Raw genomic sequence first — 15058 nt, 5'->3', positions numbered from 1 at the left:
GATCAAACTCAGTGCCTCACACATGCTAGGTGAGCACTCTACCACTGAGCCACAACCCCAGCCTGAAATTCACCTGTCTCTCTCTTTTTTTTAAATCTAAGCTTGCAATTCTCTTAAAAGTCATTAGTCTAATCAGTTTAGTTATTTAATTGATTTTTTTTCTTCTGGTGTTTGAACACAATCATTATTTAGTTTGGGGAAGTTAGGAGAATATAGAGTTAAAAGTAAGGAAAGAAAAAGCAAAAGTCTTTTGTTTTTTAGGTGATCAGAACGAGAAGATCAAAGATCAAATTAAGCAGATGATGGATGTCTCTCGGGTATAGTTCTTTGTAAGAATCCCATAGTGCCTGTGAATTCTTCCTGTGCCTCACTTTTAAGAATACCTCTCTTTTCTGCAATTTTTAGACACAAACTACAATATCAGTAGTTGAAGAGGATCTAAAACTTTTACAACTTATGCTAAGAGCCTCGATGCCCACAAAATGTAATCTAAAAGGTGGGTTCTTTTTGAGAAGAAATTGCCATGTTGGAAAGACATAAAATTTTATTGGAAAGATAAAGAATGGCTTCTTGCTTTCATGCTTCTTACTTTTCTTGGCACTACTCCCTCAAACAAGTTCTTAAGTCCTTGTACACATATAGAGATAAGCTGTTTTATCCTTTACAGACCAAATAAAGAAATTAGAAGGTGACTGCAATTCACTACAGTCTTCTAAAGTTGGACTGGAAGAGGAATGCAAAACTCTAAGGCAGAAAGTGGAGATTTTAAATGAACTCTACCAGAAAAATGAGATGGCACTACAAAAGTAAGATTTTCATTGTTTGTTATTGTTATCACTGTGTGAACTAATAGATAATTTTATGTTTTCTTAAGATTATTTACAATTTCTTCTAGTTGTAATAAGTAGAGATTTGTCTTTTTTCCTTTGTGTTTTGTTTCCTATAAGTTGCATTTTTCTTTCCATTGTCAGTCTTAAGAGTCCTGAGGTAGTTGGAACCATAAACTAAGGCTGTGAGGACATCGTAATCAATTGTCAAATTCATATGAAGGCAGGAAGTGGTAAAATGGTATTAACAGTCACTGATGTGGAAATACCTCTCAAAGTTCTAGACCCTTTCTATGATCTCCCTATTTATTTTAATTACCTTTCATTGTGATCAGTTATGTAATTCTAATGTTTTGAACTTGTATCTCTAACTCTGGACCTTTAAAAATACTGAGTGATTTGGAATGACATGTTTTAGTAGAATAAAAACTTCAAAAAGGGATAATATTTACTTATTGATGGTACAAGTTTTGGACTTGAATATCTCAGATGTTCACACAAAATTGAACTGTGGCAAGGACCTTAGGAGTTATGATTACAGAAGTACTTGTTTGTAGAATATATTTATATATTAATCTTCTTAGTGTGGAGCTAGTTATTTTTTGAAAGTTCATTTGAAGTTTTTAATCCACAAAAATACTTGGATTCTCTAAAAATAGGTTGTGTCAGATTTTATTTGTTTGCACCTGATTTTACTCTTCGATATATATATATATATCTTGTAAAGCAAAGACAGACCTTCTTACAGACCTAACTATTTTTAGGTATTTTGACTTCTGTTGCCTAATTAATGCATTAAATATTGAAACCTTTCCATTAACTTTTCTAAAATTCTGTGATCTCCAATCGACCTTTTTAGAATCTCAAATTTTTGTTCAGGCCAGTTCTAAATTCCTGGCCTGTTTCAAAGAAACATTTCTCATTTTATCACTTTTTTTTTTTAAAAGAACACTTGTTTTCTCTGTCCCTACTAGTAATCTGAATGACCTAAATGGCAATTAATTTTTTTGTAATGCAGTTAAATTGTAGCACTATTTTTCTCAACTCCTCCAAAATTCATTCAGTCATCATCTGTGGTTTTTACTCTTTTTACTGATCCCCAGGTACTATGTTAGTTCATGCCTGTGTCATCTTTTCTGTTTCTAACCTAGATCATCTGTCTTCATTCTACATTTTTTATATTTGTATATAACTTATTTCAAATTCTTAGTAGTTTTCTCTATAGCCGCTTGAGTGGACTTTCTAAAATATAAGTCTGTCCATGTCAATATGTGCGTGTAGTTTATGAAGAATTTGCTTTCTATTTGATGACCTGTTCTTTTTTTCTTCCTTGTATCTTTTTAATAGTTTAAATATTTTTAATTATTTTCCTCATCCCCTGTATAAGCTTGATGTAATCATAAATTATAATGGAATTATAATTATATAATTATAATTTTATTCATCTTCTCATAATTTAAAGGCCATGGTATATATTCTGGATTTAATAAAAACCTGACATAGATTAATAGGTTTATTATTTTTTTTTATGGGCTTTAAGTAGCTCCTGAATCAGATAACTGTTGTGGCATTGTATGTTAGTACTTCATATACTGTGAACTCCACAAGACATTCATTCAATTTATACACATATTTAAAGTTTCTGTAGTTCTGCATTCTACACTGTTGGTTTCTTATTTGAAATTATTTTCATTCTATTTGAACATTGTCCTTTAATGATAGATTTGATTAGTGTATCAAAGGTAATACAAGGATAAACAGAGAATAGTATTTTATTCACTAAATATTGCTACCTTTATAATCTGTATTAGGTTGACATGAATTTCATGATTAGAGTTAAAACCAGTTTCCATTTTTAAAGGATCTTTCTTTTGGCTACTGAATTTTGACTGTTACTTAGTTTTAGCAATTTAAAAATATCCAATTAATTACCATCTGTTTTAAATTTTTTCTTTAAGGAGTCCATTATCATTGTTGTTTGGTCTTATCCCTCTTCTAGTTTCTGTAGTCCTTTCTCTTTTTTTAACAGTTGTATTGGGAAGTGCCTAGGTGTAGTTTTCCCCACCCCACCCACTTTTCCTCTTGCAGTTATGTTGCTTGGGACCATTAAACACTTCTTGAATTTTCGAGTCTTTTTCTAAATGTTGATTTTACCTCATTCTCTCTTCTGATTATAATAATGTATATTAGAATTTGATTTCCCCTGCCTCCTACATTCTGGATTTACTTCTTCTGGATATTTTCTTCTGACCTATGTTAAAAGCTCTAGGATTTATTTCACTTCCCAAATCTGCTGTTAAAATCATTCATTGAGTTTAGGATTTTAAAAAATTCAGGGTTTAAAATATTATTTTAGTTGTAGATGGACACAATATTTTATTGTTTATAGGATTTTTTTAAGAGAGAGAGAAAGAATTTTAATATTTATTTTTTAGTTTTTGGCAGACACAACATCTTTGTTTGCATGGGGTGCTGAGGATTGAACCCGGGGCCGCACGCATGCCAGGCAAGCACGCTATCGCTTGAGCCACATCCCCAGCCCGACACAATATTTTATTTATTTTATGTGGTGTTGAGGACTGATTCCAGTGCCCCACACATGTGGGGCCTGTGCTTCACCACTGAGCCACAACCCCAGTCCTATTTCAGTACTACAGCTCAAACCCAGGACCTTGAGCCATGTGCTCTACTATTGAGCTACCTCCCCAGACTCCTTGCTCTTTCTCATAAGGGACTAGGGTCTTACTGCTTTCCAAGCTATCTTTAATCTCATAATTCTGCCTCTGCCTCCTGAGTATCTTCGACTGTAGGTAGGTCACCACACCCAACTATTTCTTGGTTTTATAGTTTCTAATCCTTTGACAAAATTCATAATCTTTTTTTTCCTCTTTTGTGGTGCTGGGGTTTGAACCCCAGAGCCTTGTGCATGCAAGGCAGCACTCTACCAACTAAACTATATTCCCAGCCCTGAAATTCATAATCTTGACTTTACTTTTTTGACTATATAAAGCACAGTGATTTTAAAACATGTGCGGATAACCCCATTAGCTGGTTTCCTTTTCTGTGGGATTTTTTCTCACAGAATTTTCTCTTATGGAGTGCCTGGTCAGTTTTGATTGGCCAACATTGTTGTGATAATTATACATGAAATTTGAGGACTAAGACGAAGTTATCTTCTTATAGAAAAGTGTTGAGTTTACTTGAGTAAGATTGTCACTTTAAACTTAGTCAGCAATTAAGATAATTAAAAAATGACTTGTCTTTTCAATGTTTTTCAGTATTGTTCCTTTTGGATTTTTTTGCCTGTTCATCACTTAAGTGTGCAGTACTTTCTAATCTAAACTCAAAGGCTAGGGCTTTTATTAAGGGTCCCTTTATTGGTAGCCTCATTTTTCCTCTAAGCCCAGGAATTTAATGAAGGCTTGGTTCAGACTCATATCTTTGTGTTATCTTCAATAGGAGAAAAGTATCTTAAAGTGCCAGCCTTACTTGTAATTCTGAGATTCCTTTTTCTAATGGATCTTGGCCACATACATATATCTTCACTGACTTTTTAGCTTGGATCCCTTCAAACACAATTTTATATTCTTATAAAGATGTTTTGATTGTTCTTAGTGCTCTCGGACTAACTCTTTGATAATTGGAAACAAAATTCTCTCTGTCCTTCAAGATTCAGTTTTCTCCATATTCTTTCTTAAGCCAGTGGGGAAAATTATTATATTCCTTTAGGCATCATTTATACCTGAAACAGTGAGCTCTTTTATTCTTTAGCATCTTACAAGGTAACTAGTATATTATAGCCACTCATAAAATACTTGCTGAAGAATTAAATGAGAAGCTATATAAGAATATATTATCCCCTTTTTCTATTTGGTACCAGTAATCCTTTTTTACTGTAGTTCTTCTGATTTATGGAAAATTAAGTTTCAAGTTAATTATCTTTTGAATTGGAAATATGGCTAAAGTAGTACAAAGATAGCAGAAAATAGTATTTTTTAAATCATTAAATGTGGCTACCTTTGTGTCAGTAGATGAACATCTTGAGTTTCATGATCAGAGTTAAAACTTGTCAGTAGATAATACTCTGATAGTGGGTCACTTTGGCTTCTTTTTCTGGTTGATAGACATTATCAAAACTCAGATTTGTCTTTTTGCTTAATTTACAATTCTTTTGAAATAAATATCTAAAGTGTGAAAAATGTTCTGTGGTTAATTGCATAGCTAAAAGATATATTCTAGAAGATTTTTTCTTTGACTGACTATATGGTACCAGTCTTGGATTGAGAAAAGAGTTCCTCCATGACAAAGATATACTTAGTGTCCTACCCATGGCAGAAACGAGAAAAGAATTATCCCCTGCTTTATCCTAATATGTTTAATTATGTTAGGTTGATCAGTCCTGATCTTCCACATTGAAGTAAAGTGAGTTTTTATTATCTTACACACAGGAGACTTGCCCTTGGGGCACATGTTGTTTTCACATTTATTTTATTTACTGGTAAGTAGAGAATTAAGAGGATAAGTTAGAAAATGTAAGTGATTTGCCAGAGTTTGATTTATGAAATTGCAGGTTTGAATTCCTATTTTATGTGCCTAAGCATTTTATAGAATTGTGGGAAGTGATATTCACAAAGAGAAACTTTTGATTTGATAACTGGTTTTCTTTTAGGAAACAGAGTCAAGAAGAATGTGAGAGACTAGAAAAAGAGCAGCAGCTGTCAGCTGCAGATGAAAAGGTGGTTTCCGCTGTACAGGAAGTTAAAAATTACAAGTGAGTTCAGTTTCTAAAGGAGGGTGTCAATGTCTCATGAATTAGTGTTAGCTTTCTTTTTAATTTTTTTTTTACATTATGTAGATAGAAGAAAATAGCATGGAAGTATAAATAACGAGAGGATATGAACACATTCAATTCACACAGGAGAAAAAATAAATTTCAACTTAACAAATGAAAAATGTTAACAAAAATTTACTTGTACCCAATGGGCAAGACCATAGGGAACTTGGTCAATGCAAACAGTTCTGGGGGTTTTGTATGTTGTAGTAATTCTTTAAGAAATCAGTTTGCTGTGTGTTATATCAAGACCCACAAAAGTGTGGCATTTGATAGACCTTGGAAATCTTCTATGGATATAATTTGAAAAAAAGAAAAAGTTTTAAGGAGGAAGATATTTCTAGCAGAATTACTTGAGAACACACTGATGAACAGTTAAGGAAATTATAATTTATCAATTCAGAATCTCTAGCAATTAAATGATAAAGAAGTTATTAGTATTAGGTTTTTATTTTATTTATTTATTTATTTATTTATTTATTTATTTTTGGTGCTTTACTACTAAGCTACATCCTTAGACCTTTTTTTCACTTTGAGACAGCGTCTCAGTTGCATAGGTTCCCACTTAATTGCTGAGACTGACCTCGAACTTGTGATCCTCCAGCATCAGCTTCCCAATCATTGGGACTACTGGCATGTGGCATTGCACCTGGTCTGTAGTATTAGTTTTGAACACACTGGATTCATATAACTTTAGAAATGTTTTTCTTATGTATGATAAAAGTCTTTAAAAGTATAGCTGATGGAATAAAGAGAAAATGGTCAGAATGTTTCAAATTTTATTCAATTGTTGTAATTCTTAGGCGGAGAATTGAAGAGATGGAAGAAGAATTACAGAAAACCGAACGCTCATTTAAAAACCAGGTAGTAATTAATACTGTCCTGTAGTTGCAGAATTCTTTGATATCTAATACAGACAATTATAGGCTATAATAATGAATCCCTAAAAACATTTTTTTAATGTGTTGCCTTTTTCAGATTGCTATGCTTGAGAAGAAAGCTCATGATAATTGGGTAAGATTTTTTTCCCCTTTTCTTTATTTTTTGCATAGCCTACCGCAACTGAATTTGAATATTTTCTCTTTAATAGCTCAAAGCTCGTTCTGCAGAAAGAGCTATAGCTGAAGAGAAAAGGGAAGCTGCTAATTTGAGACAGAAGTATGTGATTTTTGGTATCTTACTGTATGTTTTATAGTGTTTTAAGGTTATGCTAGATATTATCTATGATTGCTGTTTCATAATTCAGCCCATTCTTTCTCAATATTCAAGACTACTGGAAATGACCCAAAAGATGGCAATGCGGCAAGATGAACCTGTGATTGTAAAACCAATGCCGGAGAGACCAAATTTACAAAATCCTCCTCGGAGAGGTAGGGGGCACTTTGTAAAAGGAGCTATTTTATTTCTTGGTGCAGAATGTATGTAAATTACTTTTTATTTCTGTGTGTAATGGTTATGAAATAATCTGAATGATTTGCTAAAGCGGGAGGTGTGGGGGTTGGTGTCAGGGAGAAGGCTGCCTTAAAGTAGTAACACGGCATTGTTGTCTTTAGGTCCACTGAGCCATAATGGCTCTTTTGGTCCATCCCCCGTGAGTGGTGGAGACTGTTCCCCTTCACTGACAGCAGAGCCAGCTGGGAGACCTCCTTCTGCTACTCTTAATCAAAAAGATATGCCTAGAAATGGATTTGGTGAGCATTCACATGTTGCTTTATAGTAAACTGCTTCAAGGTTTTGGTTTTTTTCCCTTTTGAATATTCTAATGAAAACATAGAATTTGGGCCTGTACAATATATAGAAGATAATTTCTTACTTTATCTTAGTGAATGTTTTCTGTAAAATCTGTTCTAGAATAGAAAACATTTTTTTTTCCCCTGGAGGTCCCTGTATTGTTTTTTCTTTTAAATTTTACACTGTGAAGTGTAAACCTTTATCTTTAAATTAAATCTCTATGGTGTTCCTTTTCCACATATTATAAAAGTAGCCTTAAACTTTATGTAGTACACATATTTCCAATATGAAATACTTAGTCTTATTTCCAATTCTAAATAGGACTGTAGTCTTGGTAAGATTGGAAGTCAGGTTATACAGACTAAAGAAAAGCCAACTTACACATACTTCAAGTCTGTAGCTTAAAGTTTAGGACCAGTACGTATTAATTTGCTGTTCTATCAACCCAAGGCAGTTCTTTATTTTACTTAAGTCTCTTCATAAATTGTGATTTATGTATTGGGCAACCCATTTTTTTAAATATTTTTAATTGTAGATGGTGTGGTGCTGAGAATCAAACCCAGTGCCTCACACATGCTAGGCAAACACTCTGCAACTGAGCTACAACCCCAGCCCCTGAGCAACCCATTTTAATGTTGCTTTCTAGTTATTGTTGAACCCTGACCTGTCCACCAGTGGTTTATTTCTTCTGAAAAATACATACAAGGGCTCTGATCTTTTTTCCCAAGGGTCAATGGATGGACCTTTACCTCGTACTCAATGGTCTTCTGAGGCATCTGGGAAACCCGTTGCCTCTGGTAAAGAGACCAAGTAATTTCAAAGAATCTGTAATTGTGGATGCAGGATTTTTATTCTCTTCATGTTAGAATAAGTCTGAATCCATTCTTTGATCTCTAACAGACCCAGGATGTGGTCCAGCTCACATGAACAGCAGCTCCAAAAGTTCTTCTCCAGCTAAGGTGACGGATGAGGGCAAGGTAAGTTCTGTAGTTACTGTGAATCACGTGGTGGTGCAGGAACATGTTGCTTTCCTACAGTACTTGCTCTTTGCTTTATCCTTCTTTGTGTTCTATTTGTACCATCCCATTTGTTTTTTAAAAAGCAAACTGTTCCCCAAGAACCTGAGACCCCCTCAGTTTCTACCATTACTTCTTTAACTGAGCATCCAGTTGGAGTAAGTACTTAGAGGTTGAGAACTGAATTGGGTTTTATTCTGTGCATTTCTGGGAAGGATATTCAGAGCATGACACTAATCTTGTTTGCTTTAAACTGCATGCAATATTGAGCTTACTTTTCTCCTTGGAAATGTGGCTTAAGTGTGTACAACTATAATGAACTACAGAATGTGAAAAGTTATCACTCTAACTTTATATGGTGTTTTGTGTTGAATGTTCTAAGGCAAAGTAAATTCATTATAAATTATATAATTCATCATTTTTATTTTTGTTTGGAAGAATGCTATTTAAGAATTCCTCCATTTGTGCAAACCCTATTTTGAGTGATTTGAATTAGATTGGTATCAGATTTTCTGAAAGTGAAATACTGTTTCAGTGCAACAATGATAATCTGAAATGACCTCTTGAGCCAGTCCCAAGCAATGGTCTCATTTGTTCACATAAGTGCATTTTCTTGTAACTGTGTTGCTATTATATCTGGTAGGTCTTCTGCAGCTCTATAATAAAATAAATTTTTAATTGTTTAGTTTCAAACTCCCTACTCATAGGAAATGATAAATCAATATCTCAAATGGTGTACAGTAAATGAAAGTAAATATTAAAGCCTTGTCTTCCTAATTTGTGTATATAGCATTGTGTTGGAAAATACTTCTCAAGTTCCAGTGTATACATATTCCAGGAATATACATCTCTGGAGCAATCTAAGGGCAGCTTAGATAAGACCCCCCAACCCCTTTGTAGTAGAAGATTTAAAAGAGAGCAAAGACCCGTTGTTATAGAGGAGTAGAGGTGGGAAAAGCATGGCTTGCAGGCAAACCTGGGATTGAGACCCTTTAATATGCAGTGTGGCCTTCAACAAATTATCATAATCCATTTGCTTTTGTTCCCTCTTATTTAAAACAAGACAGTCTACTTAAAGATCTCAGAGGTTGAATAATTATGAAAGACTTACTGAAGATACTCTGAATAGTAGCTATTATTACATGGGTAAAGAATGTATTTTTCATTTTATTCTGTTCATTCTTAATATGGAAGTAATGAGCTATTGTGATGAAAGGGAAGTGATGGGGAGGAGGGGGACTCCCTTTGAAATAGGTTGTAGTGAATACAGCATGACATACTGGTCAGAAATCACCTCTGTTAATAACCTCTGCCAGTCCTCTTGCCTTTCCCTTTCCTGAGCAGATATAATCACTAACAAACTGCTCCCTCTTGTGGAATCCTTCTAACTTCTGTAAGCTGTCAGTGGGAATACACAGGAGGGGTGGGTAGAGTTTTGTTGCACTGATGGTGTTCTCTGGACAGGTGCCTGTTTTGGTTTTAGCTTTTATCGGTGTTGGTACTTTGTCTTAATACATAGGAATTTTAAAACTTTTAACTTCTTTAAAATCTTAAATTGCAGGTTAATATGGCTATGAGAGGGCCCCCTCCTTTCTCAGGGGTACCCTTCATGGGCCCCCCTATGGAACCCCCGATGCGACGGCCTCCACCACCTCCCTTTTGGTATGGACCGCCATTTCAGCTCGGTGGGCCTTTTGGGCCTCGGCCAATTCCTCCACCATTTGGTATGATGATCTGAACAGTAGTGATTGACTTATAAATCACATTCATCTTTCATTTCTATTGCTTGCTAAAACAGTTGGTTGCTATCTCAGGTCTTAACAATGAAAGGATACAGCTGAGTACATTTTAACTTTTCCTCCAGTTTTTTGGGACATATGGGACACTACATAATCTTATACTGAGATAGGCAATAGCTATCTCATAGACAAGGATAAGGGGCTATATAGAGAAAAGCCAGAAATATTACTTCTGCAGATGTTTGTTGAAAATATGTTGATATGCACTGCAATAGATGAAAAGGTGGATGAGACACATGCCATAACTTAAAATTTTGTCACAGATATGAAAATCCTATAACATAAAGTTTGTAATCACCCATAATGGAATCATAGGCAGTAGGTTATAGAATATAGAAAAGGAAAAGTCAAACCCTCCTTACCTTGAGAAAAGTCAGAGGGAAGTGTTAAAGAGGAGGATTTAACAGTGACCTAATAAATGTTGCTGATTTAATTAGGTGGCTGTGGAAGGCCTTTTCCAGGAGGGCATGCACCTTGATTCTGATGGCATGTGTAAAGTCCATGCTGAAATACTTCATGAATTTTTAATGGATACAGTAATAAATAGTGGGATTTCCTTTTATCAAAATTTCTTTGATGTAGTAAAGTTCTTTTTTCATAATCTATCATCTTGTCATGGTAATATAGTACTTCCAAATATAAATGGAGCTCTTGTGAGATAGAAATAATTCTGCAATTATATAGTAGGGAAAGATAAAAGATAAGCCTGGAGCTAGGTAGAGCCATGTTTAAATCCTTAATATGTTGCTTCATGGCTGGTTGGTCAGGCTATAACCTAAACTTGTTCCATTTCAGTTTGCCTCATCTGGCAAGTCAGGATGTTCACCAGTTGATGTTCTAGGCTTGGGAGAAATTAAAGACTATATTAACATACTTGAAATCACCCAAGTTCAGAAATTTCTGGGTATTTACATAACTTCCTTTTTATTTTCCAGGTCCTAGTATCCGTCCACCAATAGGCTTCAGAGAATATGCACCAGGTGTTCCACCTGGACAATGGGATTTGCCTTTTGACCCTCGTGATTTTTTTCCAGGACCTGCACCATTTAGACCTTTAGGCTCATTTGGCCCAAGAGAGTACTTCATTCCTGGTGCCCCATTACCACCTCCAACTCATGGTCCCCAAGACTATGGGCCACCACCTGCTGCAAAAGACTTAATGTCTTCAGGCTTTAAAGATGAACCTCCACCTACACCCGATTCTCAGAGTAGTGAGGGCTGTTCACAGGCCTTAAAACAGGGCCCATAAAATTAACCTCTGACACTTACTCAGAAAGTGGACTATGAACTATTCATTGTGTTGAAGGATTATTGGCTTCAAAATATAAAAGTTTATTTTAAATGGTTTATGTTTTTAGAATGAAGCTGCCTTGGTGCAGTATACATTTGGAGCCAAAATATTTTCCCCCTAAATATCCCCCACTTAAACTAGAGTATCCTTCCAACTTTAAAATATGCAATAAGGAATACCTTTGTTTTAGTTAATGTAGCATATACAATTGCTAAATGGTTTAGAATGTCATAATTATGGACATTTCCTGTGGAAATGCTTTAAGAACATGTATTTCCAGTATCTTATTTTTAGTGTATTCCAGTTGATAACAGAGAAATGGTGTTTTATAAGCTTGATTTTTCTCTTTAAATATCTGGTCGCAGAGACTGTTACGCTAAAAATGTTTACTCAAAGATCATAAACTTCATTTTCCTTCTTGCTGAAGTTCTTTGTTGTAATAGTTCATAAAAAATTGTTTATTAATATTTCCCAAGTGTCTGTTGATTCATTGGATCGTCATGAGACTTTGTGCCATTGGGGAAGCATGTAAACTCACTCTCAGAACTGAAGATGGTGACTTGGCAGCATATTTCCTGTTGCTCACTGTTAAGGAGGCTGGACCTTGGTCAACTGTGGACTTATACAGAGGAATTTCTTTTACTTGTGAGAAGTCTTGTGGCTCTATTTTTGTAGCACATTCATGTACTTTTTTCTAACCACTGTCCATGTGAGAATGGTTTTCTGAGAATGAGTTTACATTAGTAGCAAGAGTTGTTTGACCTGAAGTTCTACTGCTTTTGCCAGTATTGCATTAAAACAGTAAAATATAGGGTGGTATGTTGTGTCTATAAAAAATAAGGAAATTTCTTTTAAAAAAAAAATGTGCACACACACTCTTCTCTTTCCCATACCTTGCCACTGATTTTCAAGGAATATGATAAAAAAATTAGAAAAGTATAATCCTCTAAGAATGAATGAAACCCTAAGGCTTATAATGTCCTTAATCAGCAACTATGGGCTGAATTAAATTCTTTTTTTTTTAGGTACTCAAATATATTTTATTTAAAAATCAATTAAAGCAAGTCCTGAATCTGTAACTACTGTCTTTAAAACAATGTTCCTAAGAACTAGCTCTCCAGAGCTGTAATTTTAATTACAGCAATTTTAACAGTACATTTTAAGAGGTTTAAGATTTAAATAAAATTATAAAAGCCTGGTACTTTTGTTTACTGCTAGACCATATTCTTCCATTCTTTAAAGTTCTAGAAAGTAATAGGATTGTTGGAACCTAGAACATATCATTGTTCTTTTTATGTCCCCTAAGTATTCTCAAAATAGGGGCAAAAGCTTCAGTGTGAAACAAAATCTCTGTGAAACAAAATCTCTAAACTACTGAAGATGACTCAGAATCAAAAAGAATTTGAGTCTGTTAGGAAGAATTCAATCTACATAGCTTCCATTTAATATCAGAAGCAGCAGCTGTGTGTAAGAGAAAAACCATATAATACCTTATGCCATTTTTAGCCATGTAAAATAAAATTTAAGTCACAAACACCAATTTTGAATGTATCTTTCAACCTCTACAGGACACATGGCAATGCTGAAGTTACTATAACTTCTAATTTTAAAATAGCATTTAAATAAAGGTGATGTCAGCTAAGAAGATAGATTTTCAAGGAAAGGCAGATTTATTTTTTTATTCAAAGCAACAGTAGTTTTCCCTCTAAAGCCTTTTTTGTATTTATTCTATTAGTAAGCTATAATGCGTTCTACGTAGTTTATCTGAGCAGTTCTGAGCCCACCCATAATTTCCTCTCCTTATATCCATCTGATTGTACCACTTCTGTAGCAAAGCCCAAGGTAGCTGCCCATATACCGGTTGTGAGAGAATACTGTCCCTTGATTCAATTATACTTTTGTATCTCAAAAGTTTTAGAAGTCCTCTCCAGCAAATTGTGTTTGAGTTTAGTTACTAAAATCATTTCATTTGTGAAGCAGTAGTGTTTCAACCTGAAAGTATTACTGCTATAGTTGTAATTATTGTCCAGTGACTCATCCCCTCCCACACTAGAAAGTAAATTTAAACAACTAATTTGTGAGATACAGATTGTTTTGTGTTAATTGCTTCAAGATAAAACCACCTTTTTTGGCAGGGGAGGTTTGGTCATTCAGGTCTGAATTAAAGCTAAGCTAATGACAATGTTCAATTTAAGTTTGTTTAATGCTGATGAAAGACATTCATACAAAGCATCCTCTTTTTTTTCATATAACCCCATTCTTTGGTGGCAGCTGGGGTTGTGGCTCAGTGGTAGAGTACTTGCCTAGCACAGGCAAGGCCCTGGGTTTAATCCTCAGCATCACATAAATAAATAGAGGTTAAAAAAAAGCATTCTTATGTGAAGGATGCTAAATGTTTCTTTATATAAATTATCACTTTGAGGGGCTGGGGTTGCGTGTGAGGCACTGGGTTTGATCCTCAGCACCACATATAAATATAAAGGTACTGTGTCCATCTACAACCCCAAAAAAAAAGGTTTGTTTTTTTTTAAATTATCACTTTGATATACATGTTTTATAGTCTATGAAAAAACAGAAAGAACAATGTATCAGTTTTGCTACATTTTAATAGTAGATTTTAAGGGAGCAACTTCAACATCAGTAACATCAAACAAAAAGGTACTGAGTACTCCACAGGGTACAGAGTGCTGCCAAGCACCTTGGAAAGTTTACATGACATGGAGAAGATGAGGCCCTTCTCTTGAGAAGTTTACAGTCTGGAAATTTTGACTACTCAGAGTTTCAGTTGAGTGAACATTTTATTAAGGCAAATTCTTCATTTCCTAGAACTACTGTAGACTGAACTATTTTTGCACTTGTGAAATTAACCCAATCCAGATGAAAGAAAAGACTAAATTTGGTTGAGAATTCTTTCAGGCTCATATCGTTTTATTAACATTCATCTAGTAAACAAAATTGACGTAACAGACAACTGAAAAATTAAAGACTAGATCTCTTGAAGTGCAAGGGCTAAAATTACTGTTATTCATTTTAAAAAGCAAACAGATGGTATGATTAGGGTTTACACTAGTTTAAAAATAGGCCAAGTATTGCATTCCCTTCATGCATTGTTCATTTAAAATAGTGAATATTAAAATACATGGGTTCTACATGTAACCTACAAAAAAGCTCCTCACAAATCTTTATGTTCTGTGTATCAAATATCCACCTTGTGTACTATGAAAGTTTTATTTATGTCTCATCATTAAGTTAAAAGTAATGTAAATGGTGAAATTATAATAGGCTAATGGCCTGCATATTTTCATATGAATGTCAATATATCTAAATAGGAAATAAATGGCAGTTGTATCTACCTATATTAAAAAATAGAATATCTTTCCAGATTTTGCATACTCATCACTTTATAAAGACAAGGTATGCAGGTTTTAAGGTTTCACAGTCAGTTGTCAGAAAAACAGCAGTTGTTCCTGCAGTATCTCATTAGCATCTGACTCAATTATTTTTAGATGACATGATTTAAACCCACCCCAAAATTTGTAATTATTCTGAGAGAGATGGTTTTA

At 34.4% G+C, this 15058-nt stretch overlaps 1 protein-coding gene across 1 annotated transcript in view; it reads left to right on the top strand.

The window, feature by feature from the left end:
• The window catches only part of LOC143387691 (transport and Golgi organization protein 1 homolog), a 50833-nt gene extending 38697 nt beyond the window's left edge, over positions 1–12136 (top strand). Inside the window, exons 15-26 of the mRNA XM_077108125.1 lie at positions 262–317; positions 406–496; positions 668–806; positions 5497–5598; positions 6462–6522; positions 6637–6672; positions 6749–6816; positions 6928–7028; positions 7212–7349; positions 8290–8366; positions 9967–10129; positions 11140–12136. Of these exons, the coding sequence (XP_076964240.1) occupies positions 262–317; positions 406–496; positions 668–806; positions 5497–5598; positions 6462–6522; positions 6637–6672; positions 6749–6816; positions 6928–7028; positions 7212–7349; positions 8290–8366; positions 9967–10129; positions 11140–11453 (1346 nt within the window). The 3' untranslated portion in view covers positions 11454–12136. The remainder of the gene's footprint in view (positions 1–261; positions 318–405; positions 497–667; positions 807–5496; positions 5599–6461; positions 6523–6636; positions 6673–6748; positions 6817–6927; positions 7029–7211; positions 7350–8289; positions 8367–9966; positions 10130–11139) is intronic.
• The last annotated feature ends 2922 nt before the right edge of the window (positions 12137–15058 follow it).

The sequence above is a fragment of the Callospermophilus lateralis genome, unplaced genomic scaffold (genome assembly GCF_048772815.1).
Source record: "Callospermophilus lateralis isolate mCalLat2 unplaced genomic scaffold, mCalLat2.hap1 Scaffold_148, whole genome shotgun sequence".
NCBI lineage: Eukaryota > Metazoa > Chordata > Mammalia > Rodentia > Sciuridae > Callospermophilus > Callospermophilus lateralis.
This window is presented reverse-complemented; position numbering and strand designations above follow the sequence as displayed.